This window comes from Somniosus microcephalus, chromosome 2, assembly GCF_052327205.1.
Source record: "Somniosus microcephalus isolate GS21.2 chromosome 2, FLI_Smic_1.0, whole genome shotgun sequence".
NCBI lineage: Eukaryota > Metazoa > Chordata > Chondrichthyes > Squaliformes > Somniosidae > Somniosus > Somniosus microcephalus.
The window spans coordinates 38,944,794-38,971,639 of NC_140988.1; the positions used below are offsets into that span (position 1 = coordinate 38,944,794).

Below are 26,846 nucleotides of genomic sequence, written 5' to 3' on the forward strand. Positions count from 1 at the left end.
CACTGGTCGGTGAGGAGGGTAAATCGTTTGCCTGCCAGGTAATGCCTCCAGCGTCGTACCGCCTCCACAATCGCTTGGGCCTCCTTCTCGACCGACGAGTGTCGGATCTCAGGGCCCTGTAGGGTCCTTGAGAAGAAGGCCACTGGTCTCCCCTCCTGGTTAAGGGTAGCGGCTAGGGCGAAGTCGGATGCATCGCTCTCCACTTGGAAGGGGATGGACTCGTCCACTGCGTGCATTGTGGCCTTGGCGATGTCTCCCTTAATGAGGGAGAAGGCTGCGCACGCTTCCTCCGTAAGGGGGAAGGATGTGGACTTCATGAGGGGTCTGGCTTTGTCTGCATAATTGGGCACCCATTGGGCATAGTAGGCGAAGAGCCCCAGGGTTCTCTTCAGAGCCTTTGGACAGTGGGGGAGGGGTAGCTCCATGAGGGGACGCATTCTTTCGGGGTCGGAGCCGATGACTCCGTTCTCTACTACACAGCCGAGGATGGCAAGGCGCGAGGTGTTAAACACACATTTCTCCTTATTGTAGGTGAGGTTCAGCCGTTGGGCCGTACGGAGGAATCTCTCCAGATTAACGTCATGGTCCTGCCGGTCGCGGCCGCAGATGGTGACGTTATCTAGGTAGGGGAACGTGGCATGCAGCCCGTTCTGGTCAACCATCCGGTCCATCTCCCTTTGGAAGACCGAAACCCCGTTGGTGACGCCGAAGGGAACCCTAAGGAAGTGGTAGAGGCGGCCGTTCGCCTCGAAGGCTGTATACTGGCGGTCCTCAGGGCGGATAGGGAGTTGGTGGTAGGCCGACTTAAGGTCGATGGTCGAGAATACTCGGTATTGTGCAATCTGATTGACCATGTCAGATATGCGGGGAAGGGGGTATGCGTCCAGCTGGGTGTACCTGTTTATGGTCTGGCTGTAGTCGATGACCAGGCGATTTTTATCGCCGGTCTTAATGACCACGACCTGGGCACGCCAGGGGCTGCTGCTCCCCTCGATAATGCCCTCTTTCAGGAGGCGCCGCACCTCATAGCTAATGAAGGCTCTGTCCCCGGCGCTGTACCGCCTGCTCTTGGTAGCGACGGGTTTGCAGTCGGGGGTTAGGTTAGCGAACAGGGAAGGTGGCGGGACCTTGAGGGTGGATAGGCTGCAGGTGTTACGCGGTGGGCGGTTTAACATCCGCTGGTTGTCGACTGTGAGTGGGGGGAGGGGTCCACCGTATGCTAGGGTGACACTTTGGAGGTGGGATTGGAAGTCCAGCCCTAGTAGGACGGCAGCGCAGAGCTGGGGGAGGACGAGGAATTTAAAGTTTTTATACTCCGTACCCTTAACCGACAGGGTCACAGCACAGTAGCCGCTGATGTCCGTGGCGTGGGACCTCGATGCCATCGAGATTCGGTTGCGCGTTGGCAGGACAGGGAGGGAGTAGTGGCTCACCGTGTCTGGGTGGATGAAGCTCTCCGTGCTTCCGCTGTCGAACAGGCAGGTCGTGGCGTGGCCGTTTACTTTGATGTCCATCATCGACTTGGACAGGTGATGCGGGCGGGCTTGATCCAGAGTGACGGAGGCTAGTGTGTAGTTGAGCGAGTCGTTGTCGTCTGCGGGTGAGGCGGTCGTCGGGTCCGGAGGCACAGTGGCAGTCGAGCGTGGTGGGTAAAATGGCGTCTCCCACGAGGTTGGACAAAATGGCTGCCCCCATAACTCACATGAGGCACTATTGGTGTCGGTTGCCTTGATCAAAGATGGCCGCCCCCATGACTCACGTGTGGGGATGCTGGCCTCTGTTGCCTTGAAGGAAGATGGCCGCCCCCACAGTTCGCATGAGGCACTGCTGGCCTCTGAAGATCCACTCCTGCAGGCCTTAGCAAAATGACCTTTCTTCCTGCAGGTTGAGCAGGTGGAGTTCCTAGCTGGGCAGCGCGGCCTCGGGTGTTTCTCCTGGCCGCAGAAAAAGCAGCCGCGGGGGTCCGATGTCGGAGCCGGTACCGGGGGTGGCGGTCCCGATCGGGTCCGGGACGCCGACGCTGAGGTAGGTCCCGGGGGCGGCGCGGTGAAGGGTATTGTGGTAGGGGTTGGGCCCGAGTCCCAGGGTCGCGAACAGTACCTGGAAAACGCCTCCTGGTCCCGATGGGCCACCTCCAGGGAGAGAGCGAGGGCTGCAGCTTTGTCCAGGTCGAGGTCCCTTGCTTCCAGTAATCGCTGCCGTGAGTAGTCGGACCGTAGGCCTTTCACGAAGGCATCGTGGACGTTGTCTTCCGTATTTTCTGCCGCCGTTACTGCTTTAAAGTTACAGTCTCTGCCGAGTGCTTGTAGCACCCGTAAAAATTCCTCCACCGGCTCCCCTGGCAGTTGCGGGCAGGGCCTTAGGAGGTGCCTGGTATACATGGGGTTTACCGGGGTTTGGTACTGTCTTTTCAGCCGGTTGATGGCGTCCTCGTATATTTTAAGGTCCCGGATGAGCGCGAATACTTTAGGGCTCAGTTGGGCGTTCAGGACTCTTAGCTTGGATCTCTGAGGCACGCTGGACTCTTCCAGGTAGGCTTCAAAGCAGCCCAGCCAGTGATCAAAGTCGAGGGCTGAGTTCGCTGCCCGTGGATTTAGATCCAGGTACGGTGGTCTGAGGGCTCGCAGCCAAGCCGGCTGCTGTGACTGTTGTGGCTCGGCGTCTGAAGGCTGCTGTGGCTGTTGTGGCTGGGCGTCTGGCTGGTCAAACATCTTAAAATTTAGTCAATAAAATTGATATACCTATCAATTCGTCCAATGAAAAGCGACGAGTTAGGAAAGTAACTATAGGTTTTTATTGACTAAATAACAGAGCCCACCCTCATGGGTGATCGGATCCAACAAGGAGGAATACCAGCCAGTCGACTACCTTTATACCTGGGCAGGTAGGTGGAGCCATGGGCGGAGTCAGCGGTGGTCAGCCCAGGTATAACAGCGTGACAAGAGGCGACCTCGTATAGTGATACAACAGTGAGAACAGTGATAACAATATAGTGTAACGATAGTGAACGATAAAAGTGGTTTACCACACTGGTCATTATCACGTTGCTGTTTGTAGGACATTCCTGTGTGCAAATTGTCTGTTGTATTTCCTACATTACAACAGTGACTACACTTCAAAAGTACTTCCTTGGCTTTACAGCACTTTGGGATGTCCTGAGATCATGAAAGTCCTTGTACAAATGCAAGTCCTTTTTTCCTTCTTATTCTCATTGTGTATTCAGTTTTCAACAAAAAGAATAAAGATAGAAAATAACTGGAGATGCGTTTTAAAAGTATTGTTAAAATAATCAATTATTGCCATCTTCAATGGTTCAATGAAGCACAGCTTGGTTAGCACTGAGCTACAAAGAGCAGAAACATTCACCATTTGATTCCTGCCCTGGTCTATACTCAATTAGTTGACTTTGGTTGAAATAGCAGAAGGGGAAAACAATAGGGCATCAGCGTCCTTGAGCTAGGGAGGAGGAAAAGCAGGTAAGGCTCCTGCTCCTGAATAATATACAGCAAATCCTGCTGGAAGTTCCCTACTGAGGATATCAGTCAAGGATAGGATCAGGCTTGGCTCTGATAGCCTTGATAGTCAACAGACAACTAAATAATGGGAGAAAATTAGAGAGAAAACATATCTAAAAAAAAAAGAGTTAAATAATTAAAGCACTTAATAGGCTTGAGCATTCAAGGATATAGAGGGCTAGAAATTAATCTGTTAAGTGCCACTCCATAGTGCCATGGAATGGCAATTAAATGGCGGCTGCCACTCTTTCACCAGCTGGTGGCAGGTCCCGCAGCGGCCGCCATATTTGTGTCCCTCTTTGCATTGCCGGTAATTGGCAGCGCCCTGAAAGAAAAAATGGCGGTGCAGTGACGTCAATTGGATTTCCAGGATCTGCTCGCAGAGAGAAGAGGAAGACACAGAATAGTAAGAAGCAGAAGAGGAGGAAGTAGAAGGAAGAATGCAACCCAGACAGCCCCTTTGTAGTCAGGATATCCGGGATGAAATCATCCATCTACGGTACCAGCGACTACATCCCCAATGCTCCTTTCAAAATTTGTCCCACACCTTATCTTCCCTCTGTTACTGACTATCACAGCATGCTCTTGGCCACAATGCTGAAATAAAAGCCACCACAAAGCAAACTTTCCAATCCAACTTTGTACATCTAGCCATCCAATATCACATCAAGAAATCAACTCATAACCCTTGTGTATTCTCTTAGTGACTGTCTTGGATGTGCCTTTCCCTATGCTACTGATGCCATGCAGTGCTACCCCAGTGGCTGCAGCATAGCTGGTGGAAGGCTGCTGACTTTCAGTGGGGGACACTGCAAATGGCCTTGCTGGTGGACCGTGAGGAGCTGGTGGCTGGGAGTGTCAAATCAATCTTCTTCTTCTTCTTCACTACTCTCCTCTCCCTTTTCTTGGTCAACCACTGGCTGGGCGGGCTGCATTCTCTGGTGTGTAAAATGAGGAAGGCACAAAGGTGGAGTTGCGGTGAGGGGAGGGCGGGAAAGCAAGAGGTGCATGCTAGAAGGAGGGTATCACATAATCACAGAAACCCCACAGTGCAGATAGAGGCCATTTCGGCCCATCGAGCCTGTACCGACACATATCCCACCCGATCCCCGTAACCCCTACACCAACACATATCCCACCCTATCCCCGTAACCCCACGTATTTAATCCCCCTAACACTAAGGGTCAATTTTATCATAGCCAATCAACCTAACCCGCACATCTTTGGAGTGTGGGAGGAAACCGGAGCACCCGGAGGAAACCCACGCAAACACGGGGAGAATGTGCAAACTCCACACAGACAGTCACCCGAGGCCGGATTCGAACCCGGGTCCCTGGCGCTGTGAGGCAACAGTGCTAACCACTATGCCAACGTGTGAGGATACCAGCATCCTTTATCCTTTCAGCCAAGGGCTCAGCCATGCCCCTACCAAGAATGGCCTGCACCATCTCCTCCAAGGGGGTGAGGTGAAGCTAGGAATGGGAAATGTGCCTCATAATTGGTACAGATTGTTTGTAGATGAGTGATTGGGAGTGGGGATTGTGCATTGAGCAGTGTGAGGCTAGTGTTGCAGCTGTTAGGATATGGCTTTTGAAGATGCATTCACTGACTTTGACCAGTGGTCTGAGGTCATGAAGCTTCTTTGGGCACTGGAGCCAGGTGGTGGGGGTGACACTGCTGGCAATGATGGCCTCGGTGATGTAGTCCCACATTCTTCTTTCCCGAGGGCCTCCTGACCCCTGTGGATAGAGGGCCAGTCTTGCCGTGTTGACACCCTGCACAAAGCTGGAGTGCTGTGTGCGAGACCCTAGGTGCCCCTTCCCTGCCTTGCTGAGCCATTTGTGTTAGTGCTGAAGCACTTTTCCCATTTATTGAGGTTCAGAAAGAAATTCAGCTTTAAGAGCTGAATAATCCCATTTGGGAATTCTTTTTCTTGTTAATTTTTTAAGGGTTGGAAACTTCAACTTTTAACTGCATTTTAAGTTGTATTACTTCTGAGTGCATTGCCCCTTTAATTCATAGCCCTTTTAATTACCCACAATTCCTTACGAGCTCCACAGCCTTGGTCCCAGAGGCTGTACGAAGCTCGAACGGCACTTCAGGATGGGAACTTCGCCTCGGAGGTCTCCACTAATGCCACCAGGAGGGCGTTGCACGCACAATAAGCGCTGCACCACCATTCTCCAGCCCTCCAGGCGAATTTACTTGGCTTAGCGTGGTGGCCATTTTCGGCGGCCGTTAACTCCAGTTGCCGGTGACGCCAGCAACTTTCTTGGCTAACACTGATTTTTAGCCAATACAGTTTAATATTTGGATAATGTAGATCCAGACTTTAAATCAGGAGGGGCATGTTACCCTCTTTAGTCAAAGTCTGGATTTACATTATTCAAATCACATGTTGCATACTATCTAAATCTGTTATGATGATAGGACTTTACTTAACTTATATTAACCCTGTATATACCAGATATCCATAAAGATTTCAAAAAAGGGATCCTGTGAACAGAGAGTGAAGAAACATAGAGTATTTTCCTTTATATATGTAATGCTCATTCACTTACAATTTATTTGTTAGGTACATATATTTCACTAGTTAATAAACTGAGAATCTCAAGATAGCACTAGTTTAATCAAGTGAGGTCTTCTTTCTTCTTTGCCTGGTAGTCTCTCCCCAAATGGCTTTAATCCAGCTATCTGTAAAGGTTTAGAAAAGGGATCAATTGTATTGGTTCAATCAGAAGTGAAATCTTCTTTCTTCTTTGTCTAGTGGTCTTTCCCTTCAGGTAGGTCATGATTGTAGGTACTACAGTATACAGGAGCTGTAAAAGTAGTTCTCTCTTAAAGGTACATACACTACAATGATATTTGGATGTTTCCTCCTTCAGAAGGTCCAGAACTTGGCTGCTTTTCAGTTGGATGTTTAGCTCTATTTAAATCCCATTTGTTTATTACAATGTTCTGCCAGCCGAGACAGTCTGATCTGTTCTTCCTTAAAGCAGACGTCTTGGTTCTAATTATCACAGGTTGAACAACAGGACTCAGCTCAACTCAGATTTATTAAATAATCCATCCCTCTTCCTTGTTAGTCTTTAATTGAATTCATCGTTAATTAGTTTTTCTTTCAAAGCTGTTTCTAAAAAGCTTTTTGTTTCATTAGGGTTACCAGTTTTGTGGATTCTTGTAGTAAATTAAGTACAACAAATACTAAATACAACTACATTAGGTGAAACAAAATACAGCAATGGATGTTCAGGACCCCATAGCACTGTTTGAAGGTAAACAGAGAGTTCTAGTATCCTGGTCAGCATTCTACTGCAACAAGCACCACCAAAATAATAGCTTAACTCATCATTTATCTCATTGCTGCTTGAGGGATGTTGTTTTCACAGAATGGCAGCCTAGGTCAGAACATCACCGCACTTCAAAGAAATCATTCACTCTGTGATGCACGTTCAGAAGTTTCAACAACTTATATTTACATTGCGATTTAGCAAGGTTGCGGGGGTTTAGGGGAAGAATTCCAGATTGAAATGGCTGAAGACTGTACAACTGATGGAAGAGCGGAGGGAGGAGAGAGTGCATAGAGGACCAGACTGAAGAGGCAAGCAGCATTGTAGGGCTGGAGGAGGTTGCAAAGGTAGGGAAAAGCAAGGCTAGCGAGGGATCTGCTTATGAGGATTTTGATGCACTTGAAGTTTCGACATGATAAGAAAGAAAGACTTGCGTTTCTATAGCGCCTTTCACGACCAACGGACATCTCAAAGCACTTTACAGCCAATGAAATACTTTTGGAGTGTAGTCACTATTGCAATGTGGGAAACGCAGCAGCCAATTTGCACACAGCAAGCTCCCACAAACAGCAATGTGATAATGACCAGATAATCTGTTTTTGTTATGTTAATTGAGGGATAAATATTGGCCAGGACACCGTGGATAACTCCCCTGCTCTTCTTTGAAGTAGTGCCATGGGATCTTTTACGTCCACCTGAGAGAGCAGACGGGGCCTCGGTTTAATGCCTCATCCAAAAGACGGCACCTCCGACAGTGCAGCACTCCCTCAGCACTGCACTAGAGTGTCAGCCTAGATTTATGTGCTCAAGTCCCTGGAGTGGGACTTGAACCCACAACCTTCTGACTCAGAGCCACAGCTGACATAAGGGGCTGTGTAAATGCAATCCAGCCATTATTTATTTATTTTGTTACAGACTAAGAAAGTCTAGACACATACCTCCTGCTCTTCACCGGACTAACAGGAATTGGGTGCGCATTCACCCCTCCCTGCACCTTCTCCCAGCTCTCTTATAAAATATCTGAATTGAGTGTAGAGAGGAAGGGAAATCACTGGAATCATCATCCCATTCTACTCACACAACCGCTAGCAGAACGGGCAGGGGCCTGGGTTCAGGTTACTCCCCCACCCTCTCAGTCAGCGATGGTTTCCTGAGTGCATTTGTTCCTGCACCCCCCGGGCACATGTTGTATGGGGAGGACCAGTTTGTGGAAGGAGAGAAATTAACTGGGAAAAACAAATTATGACAATATAAGAAAATGAATGAGCTGATGTAATCGTGACCTCCCACACAGTGTGCAGCTAGCTCAGCAGAGGACACCGAGGAGGGAAATCTGCTATAGACTTTGATCTGAGGTTGGACGAAAGAGACTCAAACAAAATTGATTTCTAAAAGGAAGAGATCAAATGAGAAAGTTAAAAAAGAAAAATGAAAAGTATAAAGGATAGATGAAAGCGAATGTGAAAAGGTAGAGTACAAAGGAAAGGCAGATAAGATGGAGAGAATCACATCATTAATTCTCAAAACAGGAGTCCCAGTGAAACAAGTATGTGTGTTTTCAATTCTTATTCCACAGCACAAACTCAACCCACAATTACAATTAACCATGTACAGTAGCTTCATTCAAAGAGTAAGATGTGGAAATCGTACACTGGTGCAGTTAAGATTTCTGAGCTAGGTGTTAAGGGAATTGTTGAGGGAGTATAGAGGGAGGTCTGAACCACATGTAACCATTGATAAACTCTATTAGAGAAAGCATGCTGATGACAATTAAATTGGGAAATGATCCATTCCTCTGCAGTCATCCCTCACCGTTAAATATAAAAACATAGAAGATAGGAGCAGGAGTAGGCCATTCGGCCCCTCGAGCCTGCTCCGCCATTCAATGCGATCATGGCTGATCATCCAAATTCAGTATCCGGTCCCTGCTTTCTCCCCATACCCTTTGATCCCTTTAGCCTTAAGAAATATATCCAACTCCTTCTTGAATATATTTAATGAACTGGCCTCCACTGCCTTCTGTGGTAGAGAGTTCCACAGGTTCAACACTCTCTGGGTGAAGAAATTCCTCCTCATTTCTGTCCTAAATGGCCTACCCTTTATCCTTAGACTGTGTCCCCTGGTTCTGGACTCCCCGACCATCAGGAACATCCTTCCTGCATCTACTCTGTCCAGTCCTGTCAGAATTTTATAGGTTTCAATGAGATCGCCTCTCATTCTTCTAAACTCCAGCGAGTACAAGCCCAATCGACCCAATCTCTCCTCATACGTCATTCCTGCCATCCCAGGTATCAGCCTGGTGAATCTTCGCTGAACTCCTTCCATGGCAAGAACATCCTTCCTCAGATAAGGCGACCAAATCTGCACACAATACTCAAGATGTGGTCTCACCAAGGCCCTGTACAACTGCAGCAAGACATCCTTGTTCCTGTACTCAAACCCTCTCGCTACGAAGGCCAACATACCATTTGCCTTCTTAACTGCCTGCTGCACCTGCATGCTTACCTTCAGTGACTGGTGCACAAGGACACCCAGGTCTCGTTGCACTTCCCCTTCTCCCAATCTATTGCCATTTAGATAATAATCTGCCTTCCTATTTTTGCCACCAAAGTGGACAACCTCACATTTATCCACGTTATATTGCATCTGCCATGTTTCTGCCCAATCACCCAACATGTCCAAATCATCCTGGAGTTTCTCGACATCCTCCTCACAGCACACACGCGCCCACCCAGCTTTGTGTCGTCTGCAAATTTGGAGATATTACATCTAGTTCCCTTGTCTAGATCATTAATATATATTGTGAATAACTGGGGTCCAAGGACCGATCACTGCAGTACTCCACTAGTCACTGCCTGCCACTCGGAAAAAGACCCATTTATTCCAACTCTTTGCTTTCTGCCTGCCAACCAGTTCTCTATCCAAGTCAATACCTTGCCCCCAATCCCATGTGCCTTAACTTTACATGCTAATCTCTTATGCAGGACCTTATCGAAGGCCTTCTGAAAGTCCAGATACACTACATCCACTGGTTCTCCCTTATCTATTTTACCAGTTACATCCTCAAAAAATTCCAGTCGATTAGTCAAGCACGATTTACCTTTTGTGAATCCATGTTGACTTGGTCCGATCCTGTCACTGTTTTCCAAGTGCTCTGCTATTACATCTTTTATAATGGACTCTAGCATTTTCCCCACTACCGATGTCAGGCTTACCGGTCTGTAATTCCCCGTTTTCTCTCCACCACCTTTTTTGAATAGTGGGGTAACATTAGCTACCCTCCAATCCATGGGTACTGTTCCAGATTCCATCGAATGTTGGAAGATGATCAGCAATGCATCTACTATTTCTAGGGCCACTTCCTTAAGTACCCTAGGATGTAGATTATCAGGCCCTGGGGATTTATCCGCCTTCAATCCCATCAACTAAAAATAATAATTTTTGTAACAAATTGGAATGTGAAGATTTGAAATGAATTACAAGTAATTGCTGTAAAGAGGTAGCGGGGCAGATTTTCTTGTTCCTGTGCCTGGGGCATATTGGATCACCTGGGCACAGCGAATATAGGAAAAAGGGTAGGGGGAGCACTTTGTCTATAAGGAGCTTGCCTGGTTTTCTGTCAGTTTAAATTAATGGACAGAAAAATTGGGTGGTCTCCCCTATGGGTGTGGACCCTTCCCACCCAATTCTCCTCTATGTGCTGGACCCACGCAAACAGGAACAGGAAAGTCTACATCAGCATTTAATTTCTTAACATTTACAACCTCAATTTGAAATCCAAACAAATCAAATAAAATATTCATAATCTCATAGTTAGTTCAAAGGACCATGGAAATCATCTTTGTTAATTTATATAATATTTAAAAAATCATTGAACGATAAATAGAGTCAATCCAGGTTACATGATAACAACCTCTTGACTAATGACAGTTCAATAAGGTATTGATTCAGATAAATCACAAAAACTAACATTGCTCTGACCTTATTAGAAATATCAGCAACAACAAATTTCATTTATGCAATGCCTTTTAATATAAGAAAATGTCCCAAAGGCATTTAAAAAATAGATTACATGGAGAACATTCACTGAGCCAAAAAAGCAGAGATGAGGAGGCGAGGCTGAAAGGTTGGTCAATGAGATGGGTCTTCAGAAGGTTTTTAAAGATGGAGAGAAAGAGGTGGGTTATAGAGAGGTTTAAACGAGTTCCAAGGTGCAGGACCAAGGCAGCTTAGTGCTCTGCCATCAGTGATGGGGCAAAGGGAGCGGAGATGCACAGAAGGCAGGAGTAGGTGGGACAGATCATTTGGGAAGGATGTAGGGCTGGAGGACGTTGCACAAATAAGGGAGAACAAGGCTATGGAGAGATACGAGGATTTTAAATGTGATAAATTGGAGCACCAGGAGCCAGTGTAGGTTGGCAAGAATGACGGTGATGGGAGCGGGACTTAGTGCAAGACAAGATACTTGCAGCAGTTTTGGACAAGTTGCAGTTTATGGAGAATGAAAGATAGGAAGCCAGAGAGATGGAGTAATCTGGTCTGGATCTCCGCGGTGGAAGGGCCGAGGTAAGGGCGGAGACAGGCAGTGTTGCAGGAGCTCCTGCCAATCGATAGTAGGTAGAGTTTAAAGCTCAGTTCAGGGTCAAACAGGGCACCATGATTATAAATGATCTGGTTCAGCTTGAAAGAGTGGCCAGGAATGGGGATGGAACCGGTGGCAAGTAGAGCGAAGTTTGTGGCACAAATCAAAGACTGGAGCTTCCGACTTCCTGGTGTTGAGATAAAGGAAATTGTGCCACATCCAAGGCAATGTTAGACAGCCAGTCTGCTAGCACAGAAACAGTCAAGGGATCAAGAGAAGTGGTGGAGAGGCAGAGCTGAGTATGATAAGCAAACTGGTGAAAGCCGACCTTGTACCTGCTGATGTCATCACTGAGAGACAGCCTGTAGATAAAAAGAGGATGGAGCCACAGGCAGCTCCTTGGAGGCCCTGAAGGTGATGGTGTGGGGGTAGGAAGAGAAGCTATTACTGGAGATACACTTGTTGAATTTGTTTAGGTAGAAGTGGAACCATGCAAAGGCAGTCCTGTGGAGCTGGGCAGGGAAGGAGAAGTAAAAACAGAAAATGCTGGAGGTACTCAGCAGGTCATCGACCAGAAACGTTAACTCTGTTTCTCTCTTCACAGATGCTGCCTGACTTGCTGAGTATCTCCAGCATTTTCTGTTTTTATTTCAGATTTCCAGCATCTGCAGTATTTTCTTTTTGTATTAGGGAAGGAGAAGTGTTGGAAGAGGATGACATAGCCCACCACATGAAATGCTGCAGAGAAGTTGAGGAGAACAAGGATCGATAAAGCACCATGGTCATGGTCATAGCTTTGGCTAGGGTTGTTTCAGTGCTGTGAGAAGGACAGAAGCCAGAAAGCAGGGCTTAGAATTAGGTGTTTTGGGAGAGATTGACGCAGAGCTGCTGGGTGATGACATATTCTTTTCTTTAGAGAGGAAAGGAAAGTTGAAGATGACACAGTAGATGGAGAGGATAGATGGGTTGAGGATTGTTTTTTGAGGAGAGGATGGTGACAGCAATTTTGAAAGGGAAAGGAATGGTGCATGAGGAAAGCGAACCATTGATGATGTCTGTTTATAGAAGATGGTGGTATATGTTGCAGTATGTTGAAAGCTGCACACGAGTTTTAATGATAGATGGCCGAACAATAACTGATTGCTCACTGTTGTGTCTCCTTGTGTTCTTATTGCTATGTAATACAGACACTTTTAACTCATTTAGTTTACGACTTTCACTCAGTTGTATTCTTGCTTTTATGATGTTGCTGCCGCATGGTGCGGAGTGATACAAGATGTCTGACCTTGCACTGCGCACTGCCTTTCACAGTGTGCCACATAGCAATATAAATACACTAACCAAAGTAGTTCCATATAACGATGTAACAAGTAGTTCCATTTAACGATGTAATAATATAACGATGTAACATCCCTCTTTCTCAAAAAACTAAAACATGAAATTTAATTTAATTTAAAAAATATTGGCCTAGAAATTCAGTAAGGCGCTGCAAGCTTTACGCCCAGTTACCGCCTAAAGAGGGCTTCTGCGCCAGTATAGGAGGTTGCGCTGATATTGAGATCGGCGGTAATGGCGGCAGTAGCCGGTAGCGCTGCGCCGGCACCGATGACGTCATCAGTGTGCGCAGTGCCCCGTTTCCGCCCCGATGCCGTCCCGACGCCCATATTCAGTTGCTGCCGCCTCCTCCGTGGCGGCCGCTACTAACATCCGGAGACCAGGGCCTTACTGCAGCCTTAGTGGGGCGCATAAAGGTGGAGGTGCGGCCGGCCGCTTTTTCGGCGGCCGCCTGCCCACACCTTCTTCCCCGGCCTCCTCCACCAACCCCCCCCCCCCCCCCCCGCGGCATTGCCGGCTGCTTTCCGCGAGCCTGGAACTTCTCCGTGGTGCCGGGCTCATTTGCCGGCACAATCCAGCGGCGATCTCCCCGTTGCAGGCACCTCCACCTTAAGAGAAGGAGGAGGCCTGCAGTACCGCAGCCTGCCGCACCGCATCGGGTGGCGCAGCGGCACTTAGAGCGCTGAAATTCAGTTTCAGCGCCCCAAGCGGGGCGGGCACACCCTGGAATAGCGCCCGGTTCCGACTTGGGGCGCAAAAAGTGAATATTTGACGGTCGCACATGGCTCCGCGCCCAGCGCTAACTTTTGGCCGTTAGCCAGCTGGCGGGGCCATAGTGAATTTCTAGGCCATTATATCTAAACTATTATTATCAAATACAAAGAATCGTGAGTTTTCTTTTCTTATTCGCGATATCGCTCAGGTGGTTGGATGTTGTCCCTCCATCTTGTGGATTTGGTGGTGACCACTCCTCTCTGCGGTGTTTTGGTGTGTTCCGCTCTTGTTGTTGTTGTTGCTGTCGCACTTGGAGTTGGGAGTGTGCATGCTCGTGGTTGTTTGATTTGTGGCGCTTGTTTCTGGCATTGTACTGCTTGTGGTAGCTGGTGTTGTCAATGTTGCTGATGTTGTCTGCTGCTTAACCAGTTCAGGTGAAGGTCTGATGTGGAGTCTGTTCCGTCTGTATTGGTACCAGGTTTGGCCTCTACGAAGTAGGATCTTGGAGTCTCAGCTTTTCCAATGACCTTGGCTGGATTCCAGGTTTTCAACACCGGGTCATGCACATGCACTGATTGCCCATTCAGCAATTCTGGTAGCATCTTTGCATGTTTGTCGTAATGTTTGCTCCCTACGACTTGTGCTTCTGCCAGCTTCTGTCTGAAGTCCTCCTGGTCTTGGGGAGGATATATGTTTGCTGGTAGGGTAGTCTTAAACTTCCTCCCATTCAGCAATTCCACAGGTGATTTCATGTCTGCTTTCAGTGGTGTTGATCTGAGTGATAGGGGGGCAAGGTCTTGGTCTTCCCCCATCTCACTGCTTTTGATGAGAGTTCTCTTGACAGTCTGGATCTGTCTTTCGATGAACCCGTGTCCCCTTGGGAAATGTGGGGATGAAGTTACTATTTTGAACCCATACTTTTCTGCCAGAGCTCTGAATTCACTCGATATGAACTGGGTTCCATTTTCACAGATTACCTTTTCCGGGATTCCTTGTTCAGCAAACAAGCTCTTTGCAACTCAGGTGGTAGTTGTGGCTCTCAGATCTTTCATCCTTCTCACAAAAGGAAACTTGGAATAGTAATCTGTCACTATGAGATACCATTCTTGATTGCACATGAAGAGATCTGCCCCAACAGTGTGCCATGGTCTTGACGGTATTTCACTAGGTATCATCTCCTCTTTCTGTTGTGCATTTCTGTATTTCTGGCATATACCACATGCAGAAACCACCTGTTCAATATTTTTGTACATGCCTATCCAGTATACAGCTGATCTGGCTCTCAGCTTGCATTTCTCCATTCCCATGTGGCCTTCGTGTATTAGGTGGAGAAGTTCTGTCTGCATCGTCTTTGGCGCGATGATCCTCGATCCAGCAAGGAGAATACCGTCTTCTATTGCGATGTCGTCTCTAATCGTCCAGCATTGACGAATTGTCGCCTGTACCTGCTGGATTCTCTCCGGCCACCCCTGTATCACTTGTGTGAGTAGTTGCAATTCTTCATCTTTGCGAGTCTCATCTCTGATTTGACTGAGCTTTGTAGAGGTAACACTCACTTGGTGGTGGATTTTTACTGTTAGACCCTCCACCTCGTGTTTCTCATATGGGGACAATCGAGACAACGCATCTGCGAGCACCATTTCCTTTCCTGGCTTATGTTTAAGCGCGAAGTCGTAGCTTTGGAGCCTTAGAAGTAGTCTTTGCAGTCTTGTAGGTGCTTTGCACAGATTCTTCTTGTAGATCTGTTCTAGTGGACGATGGTCACTCTCTATTGTAAACTGCCTTCCATACAGGTATGTATGGAATTTCTCGCATCCATACACTACTGCTAATAGTTCTCTTTCTATGTTGGAGTATCTCGTCTCGGCTGACGTCAAGGCCTTTGATGCGAAAGCTATTGGCTTTCCTTCCTGCACAAGAGCTGCCCCTAGTCCTCTAGTAGAAGCGCCTAATTGTAGAGTGACTGGTTTTCTTCTGTCATAATATGACAGACTTGTTCCTTTGCACAACAATTCTTTAAGTTGTTTGAAATTCCTTTCATGTGATTCAGACCACTGGTATTCGGCGTCTTCTTTCATTAGCTCTCTGAGATTTGTTGTATGTTCCGACATGTTTGGGATGAAAGAACTCATGTATTGGACCAAGCCGAGGTAACTCCTCAGCTCTTTCTTGTCTTTGGGTGGTTTCATTTCAGCAATCGCCGCAATCTTCTCAGGACTTGGCTTGACTCCCTCTGGTGTGTAAATCATACCAAAGAATTGGCATTCCTTGACTTTAACTATGCACTTATCAGCATTTAACTTGATGCCAGCCTTCCTGGTACGCTCCATGGCCTCATGTAGGTGCATATCATGGTCTCTTTCATCTGCTCCATAGATATGAAGATCATCAGCTATTCCTATAGCTCCTCCACAGCCTCTGTATGTCTCGTCTACCTTCTGTTGAAAGATATCTTGACTGACCTTTAACCCAAATGGTAGCCGCAGGAATTTGTAACACCCAAATGGTGTGTTGAATGTTGTCAGTGTTGTTGATTCCTCATCCAACTTCACGTTCCAATATCCATTTCTGGCATCTAGTTTTGAGAAAACCTTGGCTCCTGCCAGTGATGGTGTAATCTCCTCTAGTGTTGGGGTGGGATAGTGGTCCCTCTTTATCGCCTGGTTTAGATCTGTGGGGTCCAAACATATTCTGAGACACCCGTTTAGCTTTTCTCGTACCACAATTGAGTTTACCCAGTCTGTGGGTTCAGTGACCTTTACGATCACTCCCTTTTCTTCCATCTCCTTTAGCTCTCTTTCAAGCTTTGTCTTCAGCTCGATGGGTACTTTTCGTGGAGCATGGATAACGGGCTTTACCTCTAGATCGATGGTGATGTGGTATTGGAAATCTCCAAAACATCCCACTGTATCATCGAAACATTCTGGATACATGTCTATCAAGTCTTTTTTACTCTTGATTTGTGGGCGATTTTCCAGTGGGGTGTTGCTGTCTATCCTCAGTGACGTTTTCGTCAGCTCGTGATTCACTGAGATCAATCTCAACTTCTCACAGCTGTTTAATCCCAGGATCGCTGGCCCCTCAGTATCGGTGACATAGAACATGCAGTTGATGTTCTTTCTTTTATGTGTCCCTTTGACAAAGGTTGTTCCGAGTTGTTTAATCTCACTCCCCCCGTATGCCGTCAGCGTGACATTACTTGCCTTTAAACAACCCTTTTTCGGGTAGCCATCTTCTCTCAAGTTTTCGGGAAAGATCTGCTGGTACAGTCTCAATGGGAGAATGTTGCTCTGAGCCCCTGTATCCAGCTTTAACTTTAAGTTGATGGTTGTGGGCTGATCTTTGACCCTCTTTTCGATTTGGATGATGGTGTGCAATTCTCTCTTCGGAGTATTTTCCGCTCTGGACATCTCGTGAAGCTGTATGTTTATGGTTTCGATGTTTAGTGTATTGTCATGACCATAATCTTCATCATCTTGTTCATCCATGGCATGGATATTGTGTTTCTTTCCCTGGTTCTGCTGTCCGCCTTTGTTTTTGATGTACGTTCTTTCTTTCTTCGTTCTACACCTCTTTTCCCAGTGGTTTAGTTTGCTACATGCATTGCAGCTTGTTCCATATGCTGGACATTTCCTCCTGTCTGTATAATCGTGCGGTCTTCCACAGTTTCTGCACATGTGTCTCCCGTTGTCATGTGCATGTCTTTGTGTGTTGTACTTTTCTCTCACTGTATCCACTCTGTTGTCTGTCTCAGAAGCCGTCCGCATGTCAGCCGTTTGAGAAATCAGCGTTCTCATTTGCTGCTTCATGGCTTCATGAGCTCTAGCAGTATCTATAGCCTCTGTTATTTTGTTCCCTATCAGGGCGTTTTGTACCTCTGCATGCGCTGACCCCCATATCAGCTGGTCCACAAGCCTTTCCTCCATTTCCTTAAATGCACACTTGCTGGCTTCATTTCTCAGCCTTGTCAGGAAATTGTCAGCTGTTTCACCGGGTTCCTGTCTTAGACTCTGGAATTTGTATCTGTGTATACGGTGATTGGATTTAGGCTCTAGATGGTTGCTGAATTTCTCAAAGATTGTCGCAGGGTTTTCCTTTTCCTCTTCAGTCAAACTCCAGCTATTATACAAATCTAGACCTTTTTCTCCTGTCCACAACAGAATGTAACTAACCTTTTCTTCGTTGGCAGTACCCTTCAGGAAGCTTTTGAATGTAAGGTCACATTTCTGTTTGAACTTGCGGAATGCCTCTACTATATCGTCGGCTTCCCAGTTCATGAGGGGTTGCACTTGCGCAGTCAGTGCCGCGGCAGACACCATCTTAGTTGCCCGTACGATTCACGCTCAATCACCACAGACACCGGCACTCACGATCAGCTCATATATTCACTTTTCGTCTTATTCGTAGTTCGTATGGCACAAGTTGTACTCACTTATACCGCTGCCACCATGTTGTGTCTCCTTGTGTTCTTATTGCTATGTAATACAGACACTTTTAACTCATTTAGTTTACGACTTTCACTCAGTTGTATTCTTGCTTTTATGATGTTGCTGCCGCATGGTGCGGAGTGATACAAGATGTCCGACCTTGCACTGCGCACTGCCTTTCACAGTGTGCCACATAGCAATATAAATACACTAACCAAAGTAGTTCCATATAACGATGTAACAAGTAGTTCCATTTAACGATGTAATAATATAACGAAGTAACACTCACAATGGTACATCATTTACAACTCCCTCCCACTCCCTGTATACAAGCCAGAAAAAACAGCACACGCTGAATTTTGTTTTATGGTTTTTAATGTTTGCTAAGTTTTATCTTGAACATTATTCTCCACACCTAACTGTATCCAGTGAGTTTAAGCATAGGCTGGCAAGAGGCAAGACTTAGGGACTGCCCCAAGTGTGCACAGGGTACTGCTGGAATTTAAGTGCACAGAACACTTGTAACCTTCCTGCTGCTTGTCTAGCCAGGATCAACCTACCAGTTGGAGCATTGGCTTGCAGGGTAACCTAAAGGTGAGTAGGAAGGATCTCAGCTCCGGGTAACAGGTCAACCCCTCCAGGTTCCATTACTCAGCCGAGATGGCTGCTCCAACATCAACAATGCCCTGGAGTATTGTGCATCTGCCTGGTTCAGGTGTCGAATTACCGAGTCTGACACCAATTTAAATCAAGTCCTGCCGTTAAATTTGACAGGACCTCCGGGAAACCCGTATTTCTGGGTTTCCCGGCTGCTAAATCTCCCTTTCCCACTCACTTCCCGCCTCGCAGTTATTATCAAGGCCGATCTTAGAGTCGACTTGACCTTAGAGAACAAGTGTGGGTTGAACCTTTGCTAGGCGGACAGCAGATGCCAGGAACGAAAGGCAAAATACTGCAGATATTGGAAATCCAAAACAAAAATGAAAAAATGCTGGAAACACTCAACAGTTTAGTCAGTATCTGTGGAGCAAACAAGCATGTTAAAGTTTCAAGTGGGATATTTCCTCTTTTCTCTATTTCTCCCCCTTGTTCAATCCCTACCCGCTTACAACTGTGACTCCCTCTGCTACTTCAACAGACATTTCATTACAAAACCTTCATCTTGATTAACATTAATGAAATAGGAGGAATGTTTTCACATTGTAACAAAAGCCCAGACTATAGTTTTGACCAGATTTTGTAACGTGTTATGATTATGTCTGATCCATTTACAATGAAATTTGAAAGGGCCAGCTGCCATGACAACCCTGAATATAATTATCTATATATGCCACACAATAATTCATGCAGTGGGAGTGTTTGTTGCAAGTTAATTGTTGACATTTAGATAATGAAGAATGAATTTGGAACTTGGAAAATACAGTTATTGAATTGGGACCATATGTGATTATTTGTCAATTAGTTAAAGCTCAACAGGAAATATTATACACCTTGTCATCTTTTGCCAACAGGTCTATGTGTGCCCTTTAGATCTGGGAGACTGAAAAGCTACAGCTGTTTCTTTTTGTCCGTCTTCCCAGCAGACAAGTAACCACAGAAATCTGTCATAACCTATGTGATTGATTGTGGGGTCAGATTTTGAGGGAAGTGTAATTGAACTAAAGACCATACAGGAATTAATGATAGGATGGTGATTGTCATTTCCTGGTGGCAGGGGAGAGAAGGCTGCGAGGGTAAATCTTCAGCTGGTATCCCTACATTAAGAGGGCATGTCTGGGGGGAGTTCTTGGGCTACCACAGAATCCTGCCCTGCCCGCTCTTATAAGGCCACAATGAGAATTCTCACCAGCTGAGAGCTTTGCAAAGACCCCAGACCTTGCCCGGACTGAAGAGATGGCCCAATAGGTTATTTGGGAGCCAAAGAGCTACTCTATTATTTTACCTTTGGTGCAATGATGTTGTTCTGATTATCCTGCTAGTGTATCAAGGTGGGCGCCACTGATGTGTGTTTACTGGCATGACGCTTCCACCCTGCATATGTAAGTTACCTCATCTCTGTAGTTTGGGACAAGGTCTGGGCCTCTCCATTCCGATAGACTTAGGGCTCGATTTTCCAAGCCCCGAGGAGGCGGGCATGGAGGCGGGACAGCACGTAAAATCGGAGCAATTGGGGGCAGGTGGCAAACCCGCCCCCATCCCGCCTCTGTGCCCTTTTGCCAGGAGATGGGAAGAGGTGCAGCTTCGGGTCCCGTCTCCTGGAGGCGGGAAAGGCTTTTAATCCTTTTAGCTGCCTGTTAACAGGTAGTTAACAGGCAGAAAAAGGGATTAGTGCCATTTTACCTTCACAGGTGAAGGCTTCCCGACCTCGGAGAACCCCGCCGGGTTGGAGGAGACGTGGAGGAGGTCTGCGGCGGTCGGAGGCACCTGGAAGTAAGGTGTAGAGGTGAGTGATGGGTGCAAGTGTGGAGTGGTAAGTATGCAAGGTGAGTGATAAGTTTAAAAAAGTGTTCACTTACCTTTTTTTACTTCTGTAGCTTTTAGCCATGCTGGATCGGGAGAGCGGACATCCACCTTGTCAATTTCAGGTAATGGCTGATGGACACTCCGGTCCATCAGACATCTGAAATTTACTTTTTTACAATATTTTTTCAGTCCTCGCCACAAAAATGAATCAAACTCAAGAGAATGTCAGTGTTTGACAGCTTCACAGAGCTGTCAAATGCTGTCATTTCTTCTTTCAAGAAGTCTTGACAGCACGTCTGACGTTGACGTGATCTGTCAGTGACTTCTTCCCTAACTGGCTTGCTGAGCCCGCCAGGCGGGCTTAACAAGCTCAATCAGGGGAAGATCCCTCTGAATGGTCAGGCGAGGATGGAGGCGGGACATTGACACGACAAGCAGCAATCCCGCCTCCAAGTCGCCTCCATTGACAAAATCCAGCCCTTAGGGTCTGCTACACCACTCTTCCACCAGCAGGGTGAATCTATCATTCTGTGATTGATATCAGCACAATTTTTTAAAATAGCAAAAACAAATAAGTAAATTGGCTGAATTAGTAACAATAATCAAAAATCTAGAAACTTCTTTCATTGTTGTTATACCACTGCTTTCTTGCCAATATGAAACATTTTCAGCTGTTGATTGGTGAGAAAGTAGCAGTGTCACTTCAGACTCAGACCTCAATCTGATTCCCAAATGTACTGAGGCCAAGTAATGTGAGATCGCCCATATAAGGTAATTTCACACAGTTTGCACTTTGCACTGGGTTTGGTATAACTCCAGTCGAATGCAAAAACATTTTTTTTAATGTTCCATTATACCTCTATCCCTAATGCTAACCCATCAGTAAGAACACCTATTCCGCTTTAGGGACTTGCAATAATTGTGGTAATATGTAAGAAGTTGATCGAATGGATTCTGGATGCATGACAATAACTTAGCCATCGTCTGAGCACATTGGCCAGGGTTTTCCAATGCTGCGCTCACCAGTCTGCGCTTTTCCATCCATTAAGATGACTGAGCAGAAAATCGCAGTGTGGCAAGCACAGAAAGCCCCGGGCCTTTATATTTTCCTGAGAAGTCATCCAATTGTGCAACGACTTGTGTTCAAGCCCATGCAAGTTCAAGGGTGTTCAATCATTTTTAAAAGTTCACTAATATAGTTAAACATATAAAAGTTTCCCGCTATTTACTCAGCCTGAGCTCTACGCTGAGCATATTCAGTGTCCTGTTTGACTCTGAGGTGAGTTTCATACCCCACATCCAGTTCATGACTAAGACTGCCTATTTCCACCTCTGTGATGTTTCCCACCACTGTGCTCACTTGACCCCTACCACAACTGAAACCCTTGTGTAAAACTCTGAGCATGAATTTCCGTGCAATCTTCTTGGTTTCCCAAACTGCACCCTACACATATCGGACTCCTATTCCATATTAATTCCGCGTTAACTATTATCCCTGTTCTCACATACCTTTACTGACTCCTCATCCCCAACCACATGGTTTCAAAATCCTTGTGCTTGTTTACAAATCCCTGCATGGCACTGCTCCATCCTACTTTTACAACCTCCTCCGTCTCTACATTCCAGCTAGCACTGTCCATTGTTGCAATTCTCTGCTTCACCATCAGTGGCAGACCCTGCTGCCATTGTGCCCCTGCAGTCTGGAATGTTCTTTCTGAACCTCTCTGCCTTTTTATGTCTCTCCCCGCCTTCAAAATCCTCCACGCATCATTCCAACCACACCTTCAGCCACCTCCCCGTCTCGTCTCTCAATTCAAGCTCGGTGGCCTATCCTCCCAGTGAAGCACTTGGCAATGTTACTGAAACGATCTGAATCGGAACCAAGCCAGCAAAAGCTCAGGTTTGATTTGTTCAATCTAACCTCTGTAGCCTGATTTTAACTCGGGGACGGGATTCAAGCGGGTGGGGGCCTAGGTTAGGGGCAAACACCGCCGACCTCTCAGCAGTGTGAGACCCGGGTGATTTTAAATCTCGAGCCTCATCTGCATGCCGCTGGTCAGTTGCCCACTTAAAACCGGCGGAATGTCAGACGGCAGGAGGCCGCTGGCTCGGACTGAAGGTAAGCCACAGGGAGAGGGTTTCGGGAGAGTCTCGAGATCGTGAGGGGGAGAACCTGGGACAGTGGAGGCCTAAACTTTCTTGTGTGGTGCAGAGGAGCGCCCCTACACCTCCTGGCCCCACAAGGAAAATCTTAAAAAGTGTAAAAACTTACCTCTTTAGGCCTCACCTGGCTGAAAAGTCACAACGGCTTCCCCACTCAGGCCACTTGTTAAAATAGCAGTCTGGCCCCGATCATGTCATCGGAACCCAATCTGCATATTTAAAGAAGGGCCCTGCTGGTTTCTGGCAGGTGTCCTTGCTCAGAACAGCAGGTTAAAATCGAAGACTGCGGGAAGGGTGGCAGGGTAATGGCGGGTAAGTTTCTCGGCTGATCTTAACTGCCCGCCTACCTGGTTTCTGCTAGTTGGGCAGGTTTAAAATTGGCCCTTATAATTCCGAGGTGGGTGCAGAGATTTGTGGTTTTGTTTCATGTCCCCAAATTTGATAAAGCATTCATGCTGTATTTATGTGGAGACCCATTCAGCCATTGGTTCTCACAGGTGGAACAAAATTATTTGAATAGCAAGATTATAATAATTTGAACGTCAGAACTCTACTTCACTTGTTATTACGGTAAGGCTTCAAGCTGCACAATTGGAGATCTTTGGGAGTTGAATGCCAATTCTGTTCCCCAGACACTCAAATATTCTTGATTGTCCACAGTCAAAATAATATGAGTAATGTCATAGAATATGTCCTGTATAAAATAAAAGATGACATTTGCAGTCAGATAGATGGCCATTTACTCAGGATAATAGGTCAAAGTACACCTCGGCATTTAATGAGGGAATGTGTAAGACAGATATAGCATGAGAATCATCATCTACTAGGACACACAGACAAATGAAGTTACATTTTCTGTTTGAGAAAACTCTAATCAGGTCACTTCAGTGATACATACATCTCTGAAATATTGAGCTAGCTATACAAGAAAGTCAATTTACTCATTGTCTCCTAGTAAAGTACAAGCCAATGGAAGGAAATAAATTAGAAAATGGATACAAGTACTACCTGTAGTAAACAGGCATTTGAATAAAGCAAACCCTTCAAAAAAATGATAAAATCATTGCTTATAAACATCTGTAACAATGATTATAATGCAATGCAACAACTGTAACTGATCAGAATACACTGATTGCAGAACAATGCACACGTCTATAGTACTACTGAATACACTTAATGTATAATATGCAACCTAACACATAACAATGATTGTAATACAACTGAACACAAGGTTATTGAAATTATTACAGTACAACTGAACACACTTAATAATTACAGTATAACTGAAAACATAACATTAATTATAATACATTGAACACAAACTAATTATAATACGACTGAACAATCATTACAATATGGCAGAATACACAAAACCACGGATACAATACAATGGACAAGGATTACTAACAAACATCTGCTGTATACAGGATATTTAATTATGTACATTATTAAAATATAATAGTTTCTGCAAATAATAATTCAATGCAACAATACTTGCTCAAGAAAGCGGGTTTCTTGTATAATAGGACTTGAGTATTTTGTTATTAAAAAATATACAACTGTATTTTTCGTTCCAGAAATATACCTCTTGCTATCTGCATTTCAATGGCAGTTGTCACAGTTGGCTATGTGTTAACAAATGTTGCCTATTTTGCCGTAATGAGTCCTGAGGAGCTTTTGGCCTCTGAAGCAGTAGCTGTGGTAAGTAATCTTAACTTTAGCAGATGACATTTACATGAAAGAGCCCAATGGTATTTTGAAATGTAGGGCACACTTCAGTTTACATATGGCTGCAAACAAATTGGATTACCAGCGCTCATCTGAAATACTCTTCAAACATAGCTAGAAGCTGGCTCAGTAAAATGAGGCCATATTCAAAATATTACTGATCCATCTTCCGTGTTTCCTGCAGTATTAGGGATTGCAGTTCATCCAAAAGTACCGCGTGAATAAGGTGGGAGGGATTACTGGGGTTTTGGTTCTCTGACAATAGGGTTGGTACTCTGGAAAGATGAGATCAACTAGATCAATGGCCCGCCTCCATTGTGGTGATCCATAAAAGGAAACGTTTTAAAAATAGAGTTTGGTTGACGTAGCTGGAAGGAGTGATACGTCACATTTAAGGCTGGTGCCCAATGAGCTGAAGCACAACAAGCACCTGTTCCCTGTACTATGAGTGCAGATCCTTGAGGCCTGTAACTTGCCTAAGTGTGACCCATTGCAGACAGCAAGCAGAAAGGGTATCATAGCCTGCTCCCAATTGGACGCTAGGCTCAATAGGCCTATGACTTTAATGCAACTGGAGCACTGCTCAGGCATTTGGGATGCATGCTGAAGGGCAGGCCACATTGTTTGAAAAAGAAAATCCTGGCTACCAGTCTCCCACAACACCCCTGGTACGCTTGTGGAATGCCCTTCTTCCTTATGCCTGGTGTTCCCCCCCCACCAAGCCTAAAAATTTCCCAGCACACAACAAGCAGCCAGCGGCCCCACACTACAAATTATGCAATGGAGCTGATCATGTATTATCCAACGAGATCAATTCATTTGTGCGCAGGAGCACACAGCACCTGCACAGTGCCAGTGTGCTGGGCACAGGGTATATTGTCGACCCAAGTGTGTTCCCAAATTCAGCTCTGTCATTATTAGGGGGAAGCACCAAGCTGAAGAAAACTGGAAGGAGGATCACCACTAGGCTCTTTCCACGCAACTAATTACAGAATGGTCCTGCTGTTACTAGGGCCCCTGCTCACTCCATCAGACCAAAAAGTATGCAGCAAAAGGAGACCTAAAGAGAGGAAGGGAAGAAGGTACAATCTAACGTATTCCGCTCCTCTCAAATAAAATTGCAGTTCATCCATTTTATTAGTATTCTACTTCTGTAAGAAGTCAATTTTTTGTTGTGAATGATGTGTTCATCAAAATGAAAGATGTGAGTACTTTTCCTACCTTTGTACCCAGTGTCAGCATTGAGCACTCGTAGGTCAGGTATATTATGCATTAGATGCAGAATAAAGCTCCCTCCACTCTACTCTAAGTATAAAGTTAACTGAATCTGAAGAAGCACCTAATGCATCAACATGACCTTTTCCATTTCTCACACCACTTATCCCTCTGCCCTCTCCAAATGAGATTGCTAGTTATGAGCTGCTGAAATGCGGACAACTTTGACTGTGCTCTCATGCCCTCTTGAGACTAGTTTGAAACTGCCCTGATGTTGCATCCTTATAACTAGTACAGAGAAGAGACTTTTGTTTCATCTCCTGGAGTGGATTGAAGCCAGAGGTTGTGGTGTATGTAACCTGTTCCACCTTATGGCAGCAGCACACAAAGCCACAGCGAGAGGCACGGCAGTAATGCAGCTACGGTCACCGGAACTCAGTACAAATAAATTGGGTTTGAGTACTGTAAAATGTTATCGTTGTGGAAAGACAACGCACGATCAGAACCAGTGTTGGTTTAAAAACCAAGAATGCAGAACGTGTGGCAGGCTTGGCCACATAGCTAAAGTATGCCGGTCAGGAAAGAAGACCAGCAACAAAAAGTCACCGCAAGGAAAATACATAAAGGTACACAAGGTGACAAAGAACAGTTCGACCGAACAGAAGTCAGATTCAGACACTAGCAGTAATGAACTGGGTAGCTTAAGAGTACACAACGTTGGTAAGGATACAGATCTCCAGACAATTTGGGTCACCCTTCAGATAGCAGGAGTCCAAATAAAGATGGAATTGGACACTGGATCGGCATTGACGGTCATGAATAAGAAAGATTACAAAAGGTTATTCCAACATATTCCCCTACGGGATACGGAGATTATATTGAAAACATACACGGGGCAAAGAGTGTACCCCATCGGAAAGATAGAGGTAAAAGTGGTCCACAAGGGCGAAGAAAGCCAAGTAATGGACTTATATGTGCTACCTGAAGGAGGTCCACCACTACTGGGACGGGAGTGGATTAGGAAAATGAATATGGACTGGCACTCCTTGAAGGCACTAACGGTAGATTCCGGGGAAACAGATGTCAAACCTAAACGATTGTCCAAAATATTGGATGATGCTAAAGAGGTGTTCCAGCAGGGACTGGGAACACTGAGCGGAATTACGGCAAACATCAAGATTGATGAACATGCACACCCAAAATTTTTTAAAGCCAGACCGGTACCCTATGCAATACGACCTACTGTAGAAGCGGAACTGGAAGCGCTAGAACGTTCAGGTGTACTGTCTAAGGTAGATTGGAGTGAGTGGGCTACGCCCATTGTTCCCATTATGAAACGTTCTTCGAGCAACAAGCCAGGAGAACCAGGGAAGGTTCGCATCTGTGGCGATTTCAAAATCACCGTTAATCCGGT

General features: G+C 45.9%; 1 protein-coding gene across 1 annotated transcript in view; it reads left to right on the plus strand.

The window, feature by feature from the left end:
- The window catches only part of LOC147122656 (cystine/glutamate transporter-like), a 294,916-nt gene that overhangs the window by 222,155 nt on the left and 45,915 nt on the right, over nucleotides 1-26,846 (plus strand). Inside the window, exon 7 of the mRNA XM_086008514.1 lies at nucleotides 24,067-24,190. Within this exon, the coding sequence (XP_085864640.1) occupies nucleotides 24,067-24,190 (124 nt within the window). The remainder of the gene's footprint in view (nucleotides 1-24,066; nucleotides 24,191-26,846) is intronic.